The sequence below is a fragment of the Ranitomeya variabilis genome, chromosome 3 (assembly GCF_051348905.1).
Source record: "Ranitomeya variabilis isolate aRanVar5 chromosome 3, aRanVar5.hap1, whole genome shotgun sequence".
In the NCBI taxonomy this organism is placed as follows: domain Eukaryota; kingdom Metazoa; phylum Chordata; class Amphibia; order Anura; family Dendrobatidae; genus Ranitomeya; species Ranitomeya variabilis.
Window position 1 is genome coordinate 770,527,769 of NC_135234.1, and position 23,948 is coordinate 770,551,716.

Below are 23,948 nucleotides of genomic sequence, written 5' to 3' on the forward strand. Positions count from 1 at the left end.
TCTATCACAGACACCATATACCCGGACAGACCTACCTCAGAGCACGTGCAACGTATGCAATATACAACTCCTTGGGGCTCCAGGTACGGGTGCCAGCTCTCCCCCGGGCTGTACTTCTTGCCATGAAATAAACAGAACAGATCTGGACCTAAAATTAATAAAACAAAACCATTTATGAACACTACAATCCCCAACATGAGCCAGTGACCAGATATAATCAGAATACATTCCATTCATAGACCACCACAACTCCCAGCATGCCATGACCAGAGGGAGATATTCCGTGGAGCGTTCAGCCAATACTCAGAGGTACTGATACCCAGCATTCACCACCAGTGGCGCCCCACACATAGGGTGGGTTACAATCTCCACACGTCAGGACCCCCAGCTCTGGTCACATCACAGACATCGCTCGTGTAGAATCCTGTCTGATCAATTAACACAATTATCGGCAACAGAAAAAATCTCGTCAACAAATAAAGATGGCGGCACATACAGGCGCCTCCCAGGCTGATGGTCTTGGCTCACGGTTCTTGGCTGAGGGTTTTGTCCTGTGTAATTTCCACCATTTGAAATCTTCTTAGTTCTCCCGGATCGTCCTCCAAATCTGAACACCATCATATAATCCCTCCAGGAAACCGAAAGAGCGAAGACATTCCGAAAAATCATCAGCAGTGCGGGCAGACTCTGGTAATCCACCATAATCCACGGACACATTGTCGATTTAATCCAGAAATTGATCATTATTCCAAAGGAAAGAGCAGAATTATAATCCACAGAGCTGTAATCCACAGGGAAAGGTGAGAAAGGAGAATCCACAGCGATGATAAGGGTTTGTAATCCAAATGGGCGGAACATGGTGGATGCCATAAAATAGCGCCACATTTATAATCCATAGGAGGACGAGGGTCCGTCAGCTGCAGAGGACGAGCAACAACCACGGGACGGACATCTATGCTGCGTGTGAAAGACGGAACGGGGAGAACATTCACTGATACATGCTCCAACACAAGGAAAGGAAACCGAGCAAAAGGGCTACAACACGGAGGAAACATGTCAGTTCAGAATCTCAAAGAATCGCACCACAAAGAAAACATCCGCTGTCATGGTGGAAGTGAACAGAAATCTTACATTCACTCACAACTCACACAAGATATTCACATAGCAGGCAGGGCCGGATTTAGACAAGGTGCGGCCCTGGGCGAAAGTGTAAAATGGGGCCCCAACTGCTGACATATTGCTCCATTACTCAGAAGCATTTTGGTTACATTTACATGCGCAGTGAAACGAGTGTGAAAAATGACGGATGCAGAACAATCACTATTAGATCAATCTGTCCCCATACAGTATCATGTTTGTATCATCGCAGTTTACACCGGCGATGTGCTGCTGGGAACAATTATTTCTGGGAACAATCCAATCACTGGATGAATATGCAGCACTTTGCTCATATAGTATAAAGACCCCCATAGTCCTCCACATAGTCTAATGCACACCCCATAGTCCTCCATATAGTATAATACACTCCCATAGTACTGCGTACAGAATAATGCTCTCTACATAGCCCTCCATATTTTGTAATGTACTCCACATAGTCCTACATATACTAAAATACACTCCTCATAGTCCTCCATATAGTATAAAATACTCCCCATAGCACTCCATACAGTATAATGCACTCCACATAGCCCTCCATATAATATACTATACTCCATATCGTCCTCCATATAGTATAATGCACACTACGTAGAGTATAATGCATCCCCATATAGTACGCATAGTATAATGCAGTCCCCATATAGTATAATGCCGCCTCACATAGCACACATACTATAATACAGCCCTCACATAGTATAATACAGTCCCTATAGAGTAGAATGCAGCCCCCCATATAGAATGCAGCCCCATAGAGTATAATGCAGCCACATAGAATATAATATAGCCTACCATAATACTATATGCATTATACTATATGTATTATATAGGGGTTGCATTACGCTATATGGGAGCCGCATAGAGTATAATTCAGCCCCCCACTGAGAATAATGCAGAACCCAATATAGTATAATGCAGCCCCATGGAGTATAATGCAGCCTCTCATAGAGGATAATGCAGCTGTGTATACTGTATGGGGGGCTTCATTATTCTATAACTACTATAATACTGCCCCTATTTACAAGAATATAACTACTACAATACTGCCCCTATATACAAGAGTATAACTACTATAATACTGCTCCTATGTACTAGAATATAACTACTATAATACTGCTCCCTATGTACAAGAATATAACTACCATAATACTGCCCCCTATGTACTAGAATATAACTACTATAATACTGCTCCCTATGTACAAGAATATAACTACTATAATACTGCTCCTATATACAGAATATAACTACTATAATACTGCCCCTATGTACAAGAATATAACTACTATAATACTGCCCCTATGTACAAGAATATAACTACTATAATACTGTCCCTATGTACAAGAATATAACTACTATAATACTGCCCCTATGTACAAGAATATAACTACTATAATACTGCCCCTATGTACAAGAATATAACTACTATAATACTGCTCCCTATGTACTAGAATATAACTACTATAATACTGCTCCCTATGTACAAGAATATAACTACTATAATACTGCTCCTATGTACAAGAATATAACTACTATAATACTGCTCCTATATACAGAATATAACTACTATAATACTGCCCCTATGTACAAGAATATAACTACTATAATACTGCCCCTATGTACAAGAATATAACTACGATAATACTGCCCCTATGTACAAGAATATAACTACTATAATACTGCCCCCTATGTATAAGAATATAACTACTATAATACTGCTCCTATGTACAAGAATATAACTACTATAATACTGCCCCTATGTACAGGAATATAACTACTATAATACTGCCCCTATGTACAAGAATATAACTACCATAATACTGCCCCCTATGTACAAGAATATAACTACTATAATACTGCCCCTATGTACAAGAATATAACTACCATAATACTGCCCCCTATGTACAAGAATATAACTACTATAACACTGCCCCTATGTATAAGAATATAACTACTATAATACTGCCCCCTATGTACAAGAATATAACTACTATAATAATGCTCCTATGTGCAAGAATATCACTACTATAATACTGCCCCTATGTACAAGAATATAACTACTATAATACTGCTCCTATGTACAAGAATATAACTACTATAATACTGCCCCTATATACAAGAATATAACTACTATAATACTGCTCCTATGTACAAGAATATAACTACTATAATACTGCCCCTATATACAAGAATATAACTACTATAATACTGCTCCTATGTACAAGAATATAACTACTATAATACTGCTCCTATGTACAAGAATATAACTACTATAATACTGCTACTATGTACAATATAACTACTATAATACTGCCCCTATGTGCAAGAATATAACTACTATAATACTGCTCCTATGTACAAGAATATAACTACTATAATACTGCTACTATGTACAATATAACTACTATAATACTGCCCCTATGTACAAGAATATAACTACTATAATACTGCTCCTATGTACAAGAATATAACTACTATAATACTGCTACTATGTACAATATAACTACTATAATACTGCCTCCTATGTACAAGAATATAACTACTATAATACTGCTCCTATGTACAAGAATATAACTACTATAATACTGCCCCTATGTACAAGAATATAACTACTATAATACTGCTCCTATGTACAAGAATATAACTACTATAATACTGCTCCTATGTACAAGAATATAACTACTATAATACTGCTCCTATGTACAAGAATATAACTACTATAATACTGCTCCTATGTACAAGAATATAACTACTATAATAATGCTACTATGTACAATATAACTACTATAATACTGCCCCTATGTGCAAGAATATAACTACTATAATACTGCCCCTATGTACAAGAATATAACTACTATAATACTGCCCCTATATACAAGAATATAACTACTATAATACTGCCCCTATGTACAAGAATATAACTACTATAATACTGCTCTTATGTACAAGAATAGAACTACTATAATACTGCTCCTATGTACAAGAATATAACTACTATAATACTGCTACTATGTACAATATAACTACTATAATACTGCCCCTATGTGCAAGAGTATAACTACTATAATACTGCCCCTATGTGCAAGAATATAACTACTATAATACTGCCCCTATTTACAAGAATATAACTACTATAATACTGCTCCTATGTACAAGAATATAACTACTATAATACTGCTCCTATGTACAAGAATATAACTACTATAATACTGCTACTATGTACAATATAACTACTATAATACTGCCCCTATGTGCAAGAATATAACTACTATAATACTGCTCCTATGTACAAGAATATAACTACTATAATACTGCTACTATGTACAATATAACTACTATAATACTGCTCCTATGTACAAGAATATAACTACTATAATACTGCTCCTATGTACAAGAATATAACTACTATAATACTGCCCTCTATGTACAAGAATATAACTACTATAATACTGCTCCTATGTACAATATAACTAGTATAATACTGCCCCTATGTGCAAGAATATAACTACTATAATACTGCTCCTATGTACAAGAATATAACTACTATAATACTGCTACTATGTACAATATAACTACTATAATACTGCCCCTATGTACAAGAATATAACTACTATAATACTGCTACTATGTACAATATAACTACTATAATACTGCCCCTATGTACAAGAATATAACTACTATAATACTGCCCCTATGTACAAGAATATAACTACTATAATACTGCTCCTATGTACAAGAATATAACTACTATAATACTGCTCCTATGTACAAGAATATAACTACTATAATACTGCCCCTATGTACAAGAATATAACTACTATAATACTGCTACTATGTACAATATAACTACTATAATACTGCCCCTATGTACAAGAATCTACTATAATACTGCTCCTATGTACAAGAATATAACTACTATAATACTGCTACTATGTACAATATAACTACTATAATACTGCTCCTATGTACAAGAATATAAATACTATAATACTGCTCCTATGTACAATATAACTACTATAATACTGCCCCCTATGTAGGAGAATATGACTGCTATATCGTATGTCCTTGGCTCATCGCTATATACTGTATTACGGGTTATTTGCAGTGTATGTCCCCATACACACGGCACAGTTTCGCAGACACCATTGAATACTCTCATCATGGTCCTGGATTCTGTGTCGTGACGTGGAACCTTTTACATCGGACCCTCCGCCCCAGATCCGGTGTCACCACTCTATGTGTGAGTTTTTGGATGGGTTGTGCTCTCACAGTTCTCCATTGATCACGTCCACCAGTAATGTGACCCTCGCTCTAGTTCTGCAGTAATGAGCTCGGCTCCATTAGGCAGGAAGGTGCAGACACACACAGCCCACTCCTCACCTTAAATACTCTGTGCTGCTTTGGATACACATTCCTTCCTCTACATGAGTCTCAGTCTGGGACCTTCCACAAATTAAAGGGAACCTGTCACCCCCAAAATCGCTGGTGAGGTAAGCCCACCGGCATCAGGGGCTTATTCTGTAATGCATTCTGTAATGCTGTAGATAAGCCGCCGATGTTACCTGAAAGAGGAGACAAAGACGTTAGATTATACTCACCCAGGGGCGGTCCCGCTGCGGTCCGGTCGGATGGGTGTCTCCGGTCCGCTCCTGCGCCTCCCATCTTCGTTCCATGACGTCCTCTTCGGGTCTTTACGCCGCGGCTCCGGCTCCGGCGTACTTTATCTCCCTGTTGAGGGCAGCGCAAAGTACTGCAGTGCGCAGGCACCGGACCTCTCTGACCTTTCCGGCGGCTGCGCACTGCAGTACTTTGCTCTGCCCTCAACAGGGAGATAAAGTACGCCTGCGCCGGAGCCGCGGCGTAAAGACCCGAAGAGGACGTCATGGAACGAAGATGGGAGGCGCCGGAGTGGATCGGAGACACCCATCCGACCGGACCGCAGCGGGACCGCCCCTGGGTGAGTGTAATCTAACGTCTTTTTCTCCTCTTTCAGGTAACATCGGGGGCTTATCTACAGCATTACAGAATGCATTACAGAATGCTGTAGATAAGCCCCTGATGCCGGTGGGCTTACCTCACCAGCCATTTTGGGGGTGACAGGTTCCCTTTAAGCACCCCTCCACTGAAATACTCTGTGCTGCTGCAGGACATGGCCCCTACCAGCGAGATCAGCCAACGCATCTCTCCAGAAATACTCTGCGCTGCTGCTGAACCAGTTACTTCTATTAGGTCTATCTTTTCCCACATTCAGCCCATGCTTCTTTTGCTCGCGCACCCCTCAATTATGTACCATTCCCTCAGACCACATGAAGTCCCTACAATATTCCTGCAGATTAGAGTTGAGCGACTTTTACTTTTTTAGGATCGAGTCGGGTTTCGCGAAACCCGACTTTGTCAAAAGTCGGGTCGGGTGAAATCGGCCAATTATTGCGAAAAGTCGGGGGCCGACTGAAACACGAAACCCAATGCAAGTCAATGGGGAATCAGAGTCGGCAGAGAGTGGAGGACAGGAAAACACCTACAGTGCCCATTTTAATGCCAAAAACATCAATTCTTATTACTGATGCTTGTGAATCTTAATTTACTTTATAATAATAGTTAGGCATTGAGAACATTAGTCATTTGGCTAAAGTTGTGGGGGGGGTAGGGCTGGCTCAAGATTTTCGAGGGCCCAGGAAACGCGGACTACGTCACGGCGGTGGAGCGGGGAGAGGTAAGTATTTTGCAAGTGCTGTGATCCTGAGCAAGCGGGGGGGGGGGGGCACTCGTTGGCATTGGCACTGGCACAGGGCCCCTCAAAGTGCGGCGTTGTGATTGACGGTGGGGGCGCCTCCCACTGGCAGTGACACTTTTGCGTACTATGAGGGGCCCTGTGCCAGTGACGTCGCCAACGGGTATGCCTTCCCCCCACCTGATGAAGGAACCTGCACTTTCATCTGCACCTTCCTCTTTGTCCCCATGTAAGGTGGTGTAGTGTTATGGACTGGTAATTTAGGAGCGACATGCGACTAGCTCTGGGCAGGTGGTAACTATACAGACCGCAGTCCCTGATCTTAACACAACACTAGCAGTAGCCGTGGAATGTTCCTGTCACTCCCTGGATATCTCGTCACAGCCGGAGAACTAGCTACCCCTAAAGGAAGAAATAGGAAAGCTATCTTGCCTCAGAGAAAATCCCCAAAGGATAGGACAGCCCCCCACAAATACTGTCTGTGAGAGGAGAAGGAAATGACATACGTAGTATGAAACAAGATTTAGCAAAGGAGGCCACTACTAGCTAGATAGACAGTAAGGAAAGAACACTGTGCGGTCAGTAATAAAAACTAGAAAAAGTCCACCGCAGAGATATGCAAAAATCTCCACACCTGACTAAAGGTGTGGAGGGCAAAATCTGCAGCCCAGAGCTTCCAGCTTAGCTAAATAGATCCATACTGATAAGCTGGACAAATGAGCAAAACATAAATGTGCTGAACAATAAGTCCACAAGTGGACTGCAAAAGGACAAGCAAGGACTTAACTTTGCTGAACGGGTCAGAGAGTCAGGGAAATCCAAGAGCCGTGCCTCCAGGCAAGAACAATTGGCAACTGGCATTGATTGAGGGATAAAGCCAGACTAAAATAGCCGAGCAAAAAGAAGATCAGTGGAAGCAGCTGCTGATACTAAATCCAAGAAGCAGCTATACCACTCAAAACCACAGGAGGGAGCCCAAGAGCAGAATTCACAGAAATGCTACTTACAACCACCGGAGGGAGCCCAAGAGCGGAATTCACAACAGTGTAGTATGCGGGAAGGGGAACCTGACTTTCAGCAGGGTCAGATTCTGCAAGGGTAATGTAGTGGTCTGGGTCAATGTACCAGCAGACTCATTTAGCAGTGGCTGGGCAATGGGCAGGATGAGGAGGAAACACAGATATAGGCCCAAATAATAAAGTGGGCTAAATGCAGTTCAAAATTGGTAACAGGACTAAACAGTCGTCATTGCTTTGTTCAGTGGAGGAAAACTGTAATGAGCGGCAGACAGTTAGTAGGCCCAAATAAGTAAGTAGGCTAAATGTCTGCCAAAAAATTGTTCATAAATAAACAGGTGGCATAGCTAGGTACCGGGGTGGGCTCCTCTGCTGAGTAGCAGACAGTGGTAGTAGGCGCAAAATATTAATTGGTCTAAATGGAGGGCAGGGCCCCTGTATATTTTAACTATCATCTGTCATTTCAACAAATTGGTATTGGCAGTGCCATTGTAGGATTTATCAGCACAGACTGCACAGTGGTGGAGCAGGGAGAGGTAAGTATTGCAAGTGGTAGAGCACTGTTCGACCTGGGGGAACACTCTCTCGTGGGCTGCGGTACTGGCACAGGGCCCCTCATATTACAATGCTGTGTCTGACGTTGGTTGTGCACCACCACCGCCAGAGACATTTCATTGTACTATGAGGGACCCTGTGCCAGTGCCGTTGCCCAAGAGTGGGCACACCCACCTGTCCAGGCAAACGGCACTCGCACGGGTGCTTGTGCTAGGTGGTGACCACGGCCCTGTGGGGGGAGTCAGCCCTTTTAGGGAGGTATAAAAATGGCCTATGGTGGACATACAGCAGCTGCAAATGGAGGAATTGGAGCAGTCAGTAAGAGGAGGCCAAAAGCAAGACATTTTCCAGGCAAGCTACGTGTCAGCAGGGGAAGGTGGGGCAAAATAATTAGAAATCCATGATTGGTTCATTTTAATGAAGGTTAGATCATCAACATTTCGGGGAGCCAGACTTTGCATAAAACAACGCAATGTAAGTGGCAGCATGTGGCCCTTGTAGATTGTGAGCCCTCGTGGGCAGGGTCCTCTCTCCTCCTGTACCAGTTATGACTTGTATTGTTCAACATTATTGTACTTGTTTTTATTATGTATACCTCTCCTCACATGTAAAGCGCCATGGAATAAATGGCGCTATAACAATAAATAATAATAATAATAATAATGTATGAAAAAATACTAGGACTGTAGTACATTTTCAATCGCCCTACAATGATCTCAGGACAAGTATGGCAGCAATAAAAAGGAGTGCTGCACACAAAAGTGTGGACAAATAAACAAGATAACTGCAGAAAGAAGCAGCAGGATTTGTGCTTTTAAAAAAGCAGTTGGTTTGCACAGCGGCGTACACACAGCAATGCAGCTATCAGGGAGCCTTATAACCTACAGAGCTGATGGACAGAAATCTAGCCTCCACTGTCCCTGCAAAAAAAAGGTGGTGTTGGACAGTGGAAATCGCTACAGCACAAGCAGTTTGGGGGTTAATCTTCCCTCCCTAACTATGTCCCTTCTTCTCATGAAGCGGCAGCAACCTCTCCCTATGCTATGATCGGCAGCAGTAAGATGGCGGTCGGCGTGTACGCCCCTTTATAGCCCCTGTGACGCCGCAGAGAGCAAGCCAATCACTGCCATGCCCTTCTCTAAGATGGTGGGGACCGAGACCTATGTCATCACGCTGCCCACACTCTGCGTGCACCTTCATTGGCTGAGAAATGGTGCTGAACGCGTTATATGAAACACGACTTTGGCGCGAAGATCGCCGACAGCATGGCCGATCCCACACTAAGATCGGGTCGGTATTCATGAAACCCGACTTTGCCGAAAGTCGGCGATTTTTTAATTTGTCTGATCCGTTTCGCTCAACCCTACTGCAGACCCTGCAGCAGCAGCAGCATGTGTTTCCTAACAGTGTTTATATAGAACCATGGACAGCGCAGTCTGCAGACACCGAGCGTCCATAAAGAGCCGCAGTCTGCAGACACCGAGCGTCCATAAAGAGCCACAGTCTACAGACCCCGAGCGTCCATAAAGAGCCGCAGTCTGCAGACACCGAGCGTCCATAAAGAGCCACAGTCTACAGACCCCGAGCGTCCATAAAGAGCCGCAGTCTACAGACCCCGAGCGTCCATAAAGAGCCGCAGTCTACAGACCCCGAGCGTCCATAAAGAGCCGCAGTCTACAGACCCCGAGCGTCCATAAAGAGCCGCAGTCTACAGACCCCAAGCGTCCATAAAAGCCGCAGTCTACAGACACCGAGCGTCCATAAAGAGCCACAGTCTACAGACCCCGAGCGTCCATAAAGAGCCGCAGTCTACAGACCCCGAGCGTCCATAAAGAGCCGCAGTCTACAGACCCCAAGCGTCCATAAAACCCGCAGTCTACAGACCCCAAGCGTCCATAAAGACGCAGTCTGCAGACACCGAGCGTCCATAAATAGCCGCAGTCTGTAGACACCGAGCGTCCATAGAGAGCCGCAGTCTACAGACCTCGAGAGTCCATAGAGAGCCGCAGTCTGCAGACACAGAGAGTCCATAAAGAGCCGCAGTCTACAGACCCAGAGAGTCCATAGAGAGCCACAGTCTGCAGACACCGAGTGTCCATAAAGAGCCACAGTCTGAACGTCCATAAACAGCCGCAGTCTGCAGACCCCGAGAGTCCATAAAGAGCCGCAGTCTGTAGACACCGAGTGTCCATAAAGAGCCACAGTCTGAGCGTCCATAAACAGCCGCAGTCTGCAGACACCGAGTTTCCATAAAGAGCCGCAGTCTGCAGACACTGAACGTCCATAAAGAGCCGCAATCTGTATACACCGAGCGTCCATAAAGAGCCGCAGTCTGTATACACCGAGCGTCCATAAAGAGCCGCAGTCTACAGACCCCAAGCGTCCATAAAAGCCGCAGTCTACAGACCCCAAGCGTCCATAAAGAGCCGCAGTCTACAGACCCCGAGCATCCATAAAGACGGTCTGCAGACACCGAGCATCCATAAATAGCCGCAGTCTGTAGACACCGAGCGTCCATAGAGAGCCGCAGTCTACAGACCCCGAGAGTCCATAGAGAGCCGCAGTCTACAGACCCCGAGAGTCCATAGAGAGCCGCAGTCTGCAGACACAGAGAGTCCATAAAGAGCCGCAGTCTACAGACCCAGAGAGTCCATAAAGAGCCGCAGTCTGTAAACACCGAGAGTCCATAAAGAGCCACAGTCTGAGCGTCCATAAACAGCCGCAGTCTGCAGACACCGAGAGTCCATAAAGAGCCGCAGTCTGTAGACACCGAGAGTCCATAAAGAGCCACAGTCTGAGCGTCCATAAACAGCCGCAGTCTGCAGACACCGAGTGTCCATAAAGAGCCGCAGTCTGCAGACCCAGAGAGTCCATAAAGAGCCGCAGTCTGTAAACACCGAGAGTCCATAAAGAGCCACAGTCTGAGCGTCCATAAACAGCCGCAGTCTGCAGACACCGAGAGTCCATAAAGAGCCGCAGTCTGTAGACACCGAGAGTCCATAAAGAGCCACAGTCTGAGCGTCCATAAACAGCCGCAGTCTGCAGACACCGAGTGTCCATAAAGAGCCGCAGTCTGCAGACACTGAACGTCCATAAAGAGCCGCAATCTGTATACACCGAGCGTCCATAAAGAGCCGCAATCTGCAGACACCGAGCGTCCAGAAAGAGCCGCAATCTGTATACACCGAGCGTCCACAAAGAGCCGCAATCTGCAGACACTGAGCGTCCATAAAGAGCCGCAATCTGCAGACACTGAGCGTCCATAAAGAGCCGCAGTCTGTAGACACCGGAGAAGGACCCCCTGACAACTGGTGGCAGCAGCGGGATCAACAGAGCGTAACCTAATGGAGAACCACCCACAGAGTGAGTACAGAAATTGGACTGTATCCAGTTTACAGGAGAGAGCCAGAGACCTGGGCCTGAACTACCAGGGACTCACTAAAGAGGCCTTAATTGACCTACTGGTGGGTGCCAGCCCGGCCTCCTCCTCCCATATGTCTGAAGGACGAGCACTGGAGACGAGGACCCCCACCCCAAAAAGTCAGTGGGTGGTGTGATACAAAGAAGAGATGGCGGTTCTGGGCCCAGGCGTCTCCCAGGAGTACAAGGAGGAGGCTGCCCGCCAGGCACAGCGGAGACAAGAAGCAATGGAGCTTGAAAGAGGGAGTAACGCAATGTGGAATGTAAACCCAATGATCCGGGAGCCTGTACGGATCACCCGGACAGAGTTTAAGCCATTTGATGAGGCTTCCGGAGATGTGGAGGGGTTCTTCAAGGACTTTGAGCAGCAGTGTGCTGGGATGGAGGTGCCTCACTCTGGCTGGATGCGTTTGTTAGTGGGACTCCTGAACGGTAGCCTGGCGGAGGCTTACCGAACCATTGACTCCCAGCGGAATCGGGATTATAACATTGTAAAGCAGACTATCCTGGATTACCATGCTATCACCCCAGACTCATATAGGGCCAAGTTCCGAGACCTCCCATGCACTTCGGGGGGATCGTTTAGGATGTATGCACATAAGATGTCCCAGGCATGTCGGAGATGGCTGGAAGCAGAAAATGCCTTTACTGTGGAAGATGTTATACAGGCGTTCCTTATAGAACAATTTCTTGCCAAGTGCCCCGCAGAAGTACGGAAATGGGTCCAGGAGCGCACGCCGTCCACCGTGGATAGAGCTGCAGCCCTGGCCGATGAAGCCCTTACTATCCGACCACAATGGAGGAGGCTTCTGGACAATGAACCACAGCCTTCTCCTGCGCCCCGTCCCCCTCCGATTATATCTGCCCCTCCACCCAGCCGCAGGCCGATGACAATCACAGCTCACAATCCTGGGCCCCAACAGTTCCGACCACAACCTGGGGGTATCACAGAGAGGAGATGTTACGGGTGTGGGCGACCTGGACATATGCAGTCTGGCTGTCCCTCAAGGATTCGGAGGGAGCCCCACGCAGCCCCACCTTGTCCAGTGCATCTTGTGCACTCCAACCCGCCTGGGGAAGAGGAACCACCACCCCCACCAGAGTGGACCACCGACCACGGCACCAAAGATACCCCTCCTGGAGTGTACGGACTCCGGCCTTTGTCCATCAGAAATACACAGCAACGGCATTGCCACCTGCAGGATGTCTTAATTGATGGATACAAAGTGTCGGGATTTAGAGACACGGGGGCATTCCTGACTTTCGCTGACCCCCGTGTGGTTCGACCCGAGGCAATTCACCAGGGCCCGGGAATTCCCATTGTCCTGGCGGGGGGTGTCCGCAAATATATACAGAGAGCTTTGGTACGTTTGGATTTCGGTTTTGGAGAAAAACTGTGTTGGATTGGAGTTATGGGAGGACTTCCTGCAGATATCCTCCTTGGAAATGACATTGGGGAGTTGCAAAGTCATTTTGTGGGAGCAGAAGGTCCATGGGCCTCTCACACTTCTGAAAGAACAATTGGAGGGAGATATCGCAGATACCGGAACGCCCATCATTCCCTACATTCTAGAGTTCAGAGACTGTCTCGCCCAGCTAGCCACCTTGGCTAATAAACATCAGCGAACGGCCCAGTCCAGTCAAAAAGCCTGGTATGACCAAAAAGCCAGGACCCGGGAATTTATGGACAAGTGCTCATGATTATTGCAACCCCTGCCACTGTACAAGGAACTATAAACTATAGAGAAATGTGGACTAAAGAGAGCAGCCAAGAGGTCTGTGTAGACCTAATGGCGTGCTCACTTATTATGAGGGGGGAGAGGTTGTGATGGTGTGATATGCTATGTGGGTATAATTTTTGTGTATATTTATATTTTACTTATTTTCATGGTGTTCTCTTGTAGGAGTTGTATTGTTTGCTAATATGCTAATGACATGTTGATCTAGGCTGTTGAAACAATGAGCCCCTGAGACCTTCCCCCTCCTGACCTGTGAATGAGGAGGGAGACTTAAAATAACAGGGAGGTGAGACAGAGATCAGATCCTGTGTGGAATGATGATGCGTTCACAGTACCTCAGAGAGAAAGAAGAGTATATGGACTATGCTATCCTCTGTCTGCTGGATTGTTGGACTTTTATCCTGTTACTGAACTGCATTCGTGTTCTGGACTATTTTATCCTTTGTGTGCTGGATCGTATATGGACCTTTCGTACTTTTGCCTAAATAAAGATCTTGGGATTGATCACTCTTCGCTGGCTCTGTTGATTGTGTGGTACCGGAGAAGGACCCCATGACAAGGAGAAATAAAAAAAAAAGTTTTAGGTCGTCTTCAACACAATTCATCTGAAGTTATGCAGTGCTAGCAGGAACATGTGTGGAAGGATTACCAGGTTGACTTTTTTATTTTTTCTGGTCAGCTTATCAAAAAACTCACAGACGGACAATATTTTTTACAGACACATTGGAAAATCATAATAATTCAATATGATTATAAGTGATCTTTGTCCACAGCCCATGATTCTGATCTGAGACATCAGCTGCATTCACTGTATACTGTAAACGGTGATAATTACAGTGAAAATAATTTGCATAAGTTTCTTCAGCTTCAAATAAATCAGGGACACCATACATTATTTTTAAGCACAGGGCAAAAAAATGACTAATCTTTATGAACTGTCCTGGAATTTCTGGACAGTTGACAACTTTGGAAGGCACTACTGTGTGAGCACTCCATTGGTGGTCTACTGTATAAAGACTGATGGAGGAAATGACAGTGGGGAACTATTGTGAGCACTCTATTGGGAACTATTGAGAGCACTTGATTGGATGACTATTGTGAGCACTTTATTGAGGTAACATTGGGAGCACTTTACTTGGGGACAATTGTGAGTACTCTACTAAGGGACTATTGTGAGCACTCTACTAAGGGACTATTGTGAGCACTCTACTAAGGGACTATTGTGAGCACTCTACTAAGGGACTAATGTGAGCACTCTACTAACGGACTATTGTGAGCACTCTACTAAAGGGACTATTGTGAGCACTCTACTAAGTGACTAATGTGAGCACTCTACTAAGGGACTATTGTGAGCACTCTACTAAGGGACTATTGTGAGCACTCTACTAAGTGACTAATGTGAGCACTCTACTAAGGGACTATTGTGAGCACTGTACTAAGTGACTAATGTGAGCACTCTACTAAGGGACTATTGTGAGCACTCTACTAAAGGGACTATTGTGAGCACTCTACTAAGGGACTATTGTAAGCACTCTACTAAGGGACTATTGTGAGCACTCTACTAAGGGACTATTGTGAGCACTCTACTAAGGGACTATTGTGAGCACTCTACTAAGGGACTATTGTGAGCACTCTACTAAGTGACTAATGTGAGCACTCTACTAAGGGACTATTGTGAGCACTCTACTAAAGGGTCTATTGTGAGCACTCTACTAAGTGACTATTGTGAGCACTCTACTAAAGGGACTATTGTGAGCACTCTACTAAGTGACTAATGTGAGCACTCTACTAAGGGACTATTGTGAGCACTCTACTAAGGGACTATTGTGAGCACTCTACTAAGGGACTATTGTGAGCACTCTACTAAGGGACTATTGTGAGCACTCTACTAAGGGACTATTGTGAGCACTCTACTAAGGGACTATTGTGAGCACTCTACTAAGGGACTATTGTGAGCACTCTACTAAGGGACTATTGTGAGCACTCTTTCAGAGAACTATTGTGAGCACTGTATTGAGGGACTTATCAGCACTCAAATGAGAGGCTATTTTCAACATTTTATTGAGAGACTATTATCAGCGCTCTATCAGGGGATTAATGTGAACACTCTACCAGGGGACTATCGTGTGTGGCTACTCAGGCTACTATATAACAATCGCACCAATTGTACCATATTCACATAGAAACTTCATTAAACCTAATTTTAACGACACATTTCCATGCAATCAGAGCTGGTAAAGTTTGTGACCCCCTTCTGCTTTTTACTTTCTGAGGTCAATCAGTTATAGCACAAACTGAAGGGAAATAATGTATCAAGCACAAGGGAGAAAGAGTCCTTGAGGAGATGACACATGCATGGTCTCTGGAGACGACCACACAAGAATCCCCCTAAAGAACAAAGACCCCAAATGTGGCAGGAAATCGCCTCCTTCAGCATCGGCCCCAGGAGGGAACCTTCTCCTTCCCTTCTTCCTGGCAGAATATTACTAATTACAGGCAGCAGGCTGCAGACGTCCTCCAGTCTGAAGGCAGCGCACGGAGACCATCAGGAAGAGGTCAAGGAAACCCCCAAGAGAAGAAGCAGAGAAGCCCCCACCGGAAAACGACCCCATGACTATGACACGGTCCATCTGTTACCACCAATCATCAAAGCAGAAATAACCTTCCTGTAATATCACAGGGACATTATCAGTTTAAAGGGGTTTTTCCATTTGAGGGAAATGTATTGTAAAAGTCCCAGAGCATGCCCGCAACACTGTCCTATAGAAACGAATGATGGAATTTATTAGGGCTCTTGAGTAAAAAAAGAAAAAAAAAATTGGTAAAAGCCACATTCGTGCTCAACGTTGCAACTTTTTGTACTTCTCGTGGTGCAAAGCGGTGAGTGATAAAGAAAACAATCAGGATTAGGTAAAAGCTGGAGGCATGGGATCAAAATCAGCCCTACAGCAAAAAATACACGGAGACGCTGACTGGCTGCAGACGCTGACTGGCTGCAGACGCTGACTGGCTGCAGACGCTGACTGGCTGCAGACGCTGACTGTCTGCAGCCAGCACGGTACAAAATATGGTCGAATCACTGCCAGGAACCGCTGGGCAATGTCAAGTAGTGGACAACCCACTTAAGGGGTTAAACATCTAAGAAATAATCTGGGTGACACATTCCCATTAATACGCGGGTGACATGCAATCATGTTTCAAAAAATGCAGCACTTCTCCCAGGAAATTATTGCAATTACACGTTTTGTTGTACACAGGTTTATTTCCTTTGTGTGTATTGGAGCAACACAAAAAAAGGAAGAAAAAAAGGCAAATTGGACAGAATTTCATACAAAACCCCCAAAATGTCTCCAAAGCATGTGATGCTACTTCAAACTCACCTGTGGCAAGTAACAGGTGTGGGCAATATAAAAATCACACCTGAAACCAGATAAAAAGGGGACTCAATCTTTGCATTGTGTGTCTGTGGTTGCCACATTAAGCATTGAGAACAGAGAGAGGAGAAGAGAACGGTCTGAGGACTTGAGAACCGAAAGTGTTGGAAACTATCAACAATCTCAAGGTTACTAGTCCATCTCCAGAGATCTTCATGTTCCTTTATCTATGGTGCGCAACATAATTAAGAACCCTTGGCACTGCAGCTAATCTCTCTGGACGTGGACAGCAGAGAAAAACTGATGAAAGGGTACAACACAGTATAGTCAGGATGGAGGATTAACAGCCCCAATCAAGGTCCAAAGAAATTCAAGCTGTCCTGCAGGCTCAGGGGGGCATCAGTGTGAAATATGCATCCACATGTGAATGAAATGAAACGCTATGGCAGGAGACCCAGGAGGACCCCACTGCTGACACAGAGACATAAAAAGGTAGTCCGCAGTTTGCCAAAATGTACATGAGAAAGCCAAAATTCTTCTGGGTGGGCGTCTTTTGGACAGATGACACCAAGATAGAGTTTTCTGGTAAAGCACATCATTCTACTGTTCGCTGAAAATGGAATGAGGCATACAAAGAAAATAACACAATACCTACAGTCAGATATGGTGGAGGGTCAAAGATGTTTTGGGGTTGTTTTGCTGCCTTTGGCATTGGGTGCCTTGACTGAGTGCAAGGCATTGTGAAATCTAAGGATTACCGAAGGATTTTGGGTGACAATGTAGTGCCCAGTGTCAGAAAGATGGGTGTGTGTCCTAGGTCATGGGACAATAACCCCAACCATACTTCAAGAAGCCCCAGAAATGGATGGAAACAAAGCACTGGAGAGTTCTGAAGTGTCAGCAAAGAGTCCGGATCTAAATCCCATTGATCACCTGTGGAGAGATCTTACAATTGCTGTTGGGAGAAGGCGAAATATGAGAGACCGGGGGCAGATTGTAACAAGAGTCGTCCAAAATCCCGGCTGAGAGGAGTAAGAAGCTTGTAGATGGTTATAGGAAGCGACTGTAGTTATTTATTCCAAAGGGTGAAGCTAAATATTAAGTTGAGGGTGCCAACAATTTTATCCTGCCCACTTTTGGGGTTTTGTGTAAAATTATGTCCAATTTGCCTTTTATTCTCATTTTTTTGTGTTGTTACAATACACACAAAGGGAATAAACATGTGTATAACAAAACATGGATAAATGCAATAATTTTCTGGGCGAAATTCAAGGGTGCCAACACTTTCGGCCACGACTCCATTACTGGGACGTGCCATTGATCAGGGAGGATCCGCTGATGGGAGATGTGCTCAGCTCTGTGTCTGTTTGTTACAATGTATCAGTCTGGAGCTCCACATGCTTGGATCACAGAGGATTCTCTGCGCTTGATACAAATGTATCCACTGAGGACAGGTCTGGTTACAGGATCACTGCCGGTGAATGGACACTACCAGCGTGTTCTCATTGCCTGACAGCCAGAGGGAAAGATCATGGTTAGGAAAGGAAACTATTATAAAGATGTGAAACTTTGTATTAATAAGACCTCTTCAATATAGAGATATAGAACGAGCCAAAGTCTCTACGAGCCACAAGAACTGTCTCCTGTAGTATGTAAGGGAAGACAACCAAAATGTGACCTACATAATATACTGTATATAATAACCCAGAGATGATCTGTGTGGTCGGATCAGAACATCATACACATCTCATCATATAATAAGTGACAGCGCTGTAATAACACAAATATAGAAATGGTGTGTAAGAGCGCCCCCTGCTGGCCGACACACAGCTCGTCACCATTCAGGGAGAACAGGGGTTTACAGACCTTGTACACTGTATACTGAGCTGTGTGCAAGGGATCATTCCCTGAGAGGTAGAAGAAAATCTCATCAACAGGATCCATCAATAGCAACAGGAGCCATTTATATATTTTATATCAGCCTGAAGGGAATATTTACTAACACTACAAGATCTGCGGTGACATCACTGAGAATGTCTCCTATCCATCACTAGAGATCAGCGGTGACATCACTGAGAATGTCTCCTATCCATCACCAGAGATCAGCGGTGACATCACTGAGAATGTCTCCTATCCATCACCAGAGATCAGAGGTGACATCACTGAGAATGTCTCCTATCCATCACCAGAGATCAGAGGTGACATCACTGAGAATGTCTCCTATCCATCACCAGAGATCAGAGGTGACATCACTGAGAATGTCTCCTATCCATCACTAGAGATCAGCGGTGACATCACTGAGAATGTCTCCTATCCATCACCAGAGATCAGCGGTGACATCACTGAGAATGCCTCCTATCCATCACCAGAGATCAGCGGTGACATCACTGAGAATGCCTCCTATCCATCACTAGAGATCAGAGGTGACATCACTGAGAATGTCTCCTATCCATCACCGGAGATCAGCGGTGACATCACTGAGAATGCCTCCTATCCATCACCGGAGATCAGCGGTGACATCACTGAGAATGCCTCCTATCCATCACCAGAGATCAGAGGTGACATCACTGAGAATGTCTCCTATCCATCACTAGAGATCAGCGGTGACATCACTGAGAATGTCTCCTATCCATCACCAGAGATCAGCGGTGACATCACTGAGAATGCCTCCTATCCATCACCAGAGATCAGCGGTGACATCACTGAGAATGCCTCCTATCCATCACCAGAGATCAGCGGTGACATCACTGAGAATGTCTCCTATCCATCACCGGAGATCAGCGGTGACATCACTGAGAATGCCTCCTATCCATCACCAGAGATCAGCAGTGACATCACTGAGAATGCGTCCTATCCATCACCGGAGATCAGCGGTGACATCACTGAGAGTGCCTCCTATCCATCACTAGAGATCAGCGGTGACATCACTGAGAATGTCTCCTATCCATCACCAGAGATCAGAGGTGACATCACTGAGAATGCCTCCTATCCATCACCAGAGATCAGAGGTGACATCACTGAGAATGTCTCCTATCCATCACTAGAGATCAGCGGTGACATCACTGAGAATGTCTCCTATCCATCACCAGAGATCAGCGGTGACATCACTGAGAATGCCTCCTATCCATCACCAGAGATCAGCGGTGACATCACTGAGAATGCCTCCTATCCATCACTAGAGATCAGAGGTGACATCACTGAGAATGCCTGCTATCCATCACCAGAGATCAGCGGTGACATCACTGAGAATGCCTCCTATCCATCACTAGAGATCAGAGGTGACATCACTGAGAATGCCTCCTATCCATCACCAGAGATCAGAGGTGACATCACTGAGAATGCCTCCTATCCATCACTAGAGATCAGAGGTGACATCACTGAGAATGCCTCCTATCCATCACCAGAGATCAGCGGTGACATCACTGAGAATGTCTCCTATCCATCACCAGAGATCAGCGGTGACATCACTGAGAATGCCTCCTATCCATCACCAGAGATCAGCGGTGACATCACTGAGAATGTCTCCTATCCATCACCAGAGATCAGCGGTGACATCACTGAGAATGTCTCCTATCCATCACCAGAGATCAGAGGTGACATCACTGAGAATGCCTCCTATCCATCACTAGAGATCAGCGGTGACATCACTGAGAATGTCTCCTATCCATCACCAGAGATCAGCGGTGACATCACTGAGAATGCCTCCTATCCATCACCAGAGATCAGCGGTGACATCACTGAGAATGCCTCCTATCCATCACCAGAGATCAGCGGTGACATCACTGAGAATGTCTCCTATCCATCACCAGAGATCAGCGGTGACATCACTGAGAATGCCTCCTATCCATCACTAGAGATCAGCGGTGACATCACTGAGAATGTCTCCTATCCATCACCAGAGATCAGAGATGACATCATTGAGAATGCCTCCTATCCATCACCAGAGATCAGCGGTGACATCACTGAGAATGCCTCCTATCCATCACCGGAGATCAGCGGTGACATCACTGAGAATGCCTCCTATCCATCACCAGAGATCAGCGGTGACATCACTGAGAATGTCTCCTATCCATCACCGGAGATCAGCGGTGACATCACTGAGAATGCCTCCTATCCATCACCAGAGATCAGCGGTGACATCACTGAGAATGTCTCCTATCTATCACCAGAGATCAGCGGTGACATCACTGAGAATGCCTCCTATCCATCACTAGAGATCAGCGGTGACATCACTGAGAATGCCTCCTATCCATCACCAGAGATCAGCGGTGACATCACTGAGAATGCCTCCTATCCATCACCAGAGATCAGCGGTGACATCACTGAGAGTGCCTCCTATCCATCACTAGAGATCAGCGGTGACATCACTGAGAATGTCTCCTATCCATCACCAGAGATCAGAGATGACATCATTGAGAATGCCTCCTATCCATCACCAGAGATCAGCGGTGACATCACTGAGAATGCCTCCTATCCATCACCAGAGATCAGCGGTGACATCACTGAGAATGCCTCCTATCCATCACCAGAGATCAGCGGTGACATCACTGAGAATGTCTCCTATCCATCACCGGAGATCAGCGGTGACATCACTGAGAATGCCTCCTATCCATCACCAGAGATCAGCGGTGACATCACTGAGAATGCCTTCTATCCATCACTAGAGATCAGCGGTGACATCACTGAGAATGCCTCCTATCCATCACTAGAGATCAGAGGTGACATCACTGAGAATGCCTCCTATCCATCACCAGAGATCAGCGGTGACATCACTGAGAGTGCCTCCTATCCATCACTAGAGATCAGCGGTGACATCACTGAGAATGTCTCCTATCCATCACCAGAGATCAGAGGTGACATCACTGAGAATGCCTCCTATCCATCACCAGAGATCAGCGGTGACATCACTGAGAATGCCTCCTATCCATCACCAGAGATCAGCGGTGACATCACTGAGAATGCCTCCTATCCATCACCAGAGATCAGCGGTGACATCACTGAGAATGTCTCCTATCCATCACCGGAGATCAGCGGTGACATCACTGAGAATGCCTCCTATCCATCACCAGAGATCAGAGGTGACATCACTGAGAATGCCTCCTATCCATCACCAGAGATCAGCGGTGACATCACTGAGAATGCCTCCTATCCATCACTAGAGATCAGAGGGGACATCACTGAGAATGCCTCCTATCCATCACCAGAGATCAGCGGTGACATCACTGAGAGAGCCTCCTATCCATCACTAGAGATCAGCGGTGACATCACTGAGAATGTCTCCTATCCATCACCAGAGATCAGAGGTGACATCACTGAGAATGTCTCCTATCCATCACCAGAGATCAGAGGTGACATCACTGAGAATGCCTCCTATCCATCACCAGAGATCAGCGGTGACATCACTGAGAATGCCTCCTATCCATCACCAGAGATCAGAGGTGACATCACTGAGAATGCCTCCTATCCATCACCAGAGATCAGAGGTGACATCACTGAGAATGCCTCCTATCCATCACCAGAGATCAGCGATGACATCACTGACAATGCCTCCTATCCATCACCAGAGATCAGAGATGACATTACTGAGAATGTCTCCTATCCATCACCAGAGATCAGAGGTGACATCACTGAGAATGCCTCCTATCCATCACCAGAGATCAGAGGTCACATCACTGAGAATGTCTCCTATCCTGTTATGGACCTGGTGGTTAGGTGCACCAGGAATGACCTGATAGTTAAACACGGAATCAGGACGAGCTCTGGGGAAATGGGAACTCTACTGACCGCAAACCCTACTCCTATCAACACAACTAGAAACAGCCGTGGAGCGTGCCCGACTCTGCCTAGACGCCTCTTCACAGCCTAAGAGCTAACTACCCCTAAAGAAAGGAAACAAAGCCTTACTTGCCTCAGAGAAATTTCCCCAAAGGTAAAAGCAGCCCCCCCACAAGTATTGACTGTGAGATAAGAGGAAATCACAAACACAGGATGAAATAGGTTTTAGCAAAGAGAGGCCAGTCTAACTAAACAGATTGAGGATAGAAAAGGGATCTTTGCGGTCAACACAAAAAAGCTACAAAAACCACGCAGAGTGTGCAAAAAATACCCCCGCACCGACTCACGATGCGGTGGTGCCACTCTGCACCCCCAGAGCTTCCAGCTAGCCAGGTAGTTTCATAATAGCAAGCTGGACTAGAACTTAGCAAGAAAAACCATATGTAACAAATGAACAAGCAGGAACTTAGCTTGTGCTGGAGTAGACAGGTCCTCAGAAAGATCCAGGAGAGATCTGAACCAGTACTAGAACATTGACAGCTGGCATGGAGTAACGATCTGAGTGGAGTTAAATAGAGAATCAGCCTAGCCCCAAACGAGGGCAGCTGGAGAAGGAATCTCAGAACCAGCAGCTCCACTCACAGCCACCAGAGGGAGTCCACGGACAGAACTCACCAAAGTACCATTCATGACCACAGGAGGGAGTTCGACAATGGAATTCACAACAGTACCCCCCCTTGAGGAGGGGTCACCGAACCCTCACCAGAGCCCCCAGGCCGATCAGGACGAGCCAAATGAAAGGCACAAACTAAATCGGCAGCATGGACATCAGAGGCAACAACCCAGGAATTATCCTCCTGACCATAGCCCTTCCATTTGACCAAGTACTGAAGTTTTCGTCTCGAAATACGAGAATCCAAAATCTTCTCCACCACATTCTCCAACTCCCCCTCGACCAACACCGGAGCAGGAGGATCAACGGAGGGAACCATAGGCGCCACATATCTCTGCAGCAACGACCTATGGAACACATTATGAATGGCAAAAGAAGCAGGAAGGGCCAAACGAAATGATACAGGATTAAGAATTTCAGAAATCTTATAAGGACCAATGAAACGAGGCTTAAACTTAGGAGAAGAAACCTTCATAGGAACATAACGAGATGATAACCAAACCAAATCCCCAT

General features: G+C 45.6%; 1 protein-coding gene across 2 annotated transcripts in view; it reads right to left on the minus strand.

The window, feature by feature from the left end:
• Window positions 1-23,948, minus strand: part of CHRDL2 (chordin like 2) — a 113,916-nt gene that overhangs the window by 56,941 nt on the left and 33,027 nt on the right. For both annotated transcript variants that reach the window (XM_077299882.1, XM_077299881.1), the window contains exon 2: window positions 36-148. In XM_077299882.1, coding sequence (XP_077155997.1) covers window positions 36-148 — 113 coding nt within the window. The remainder of the gene's footprint in view (window positions 1-35; window positions 149-23,948) is intronic.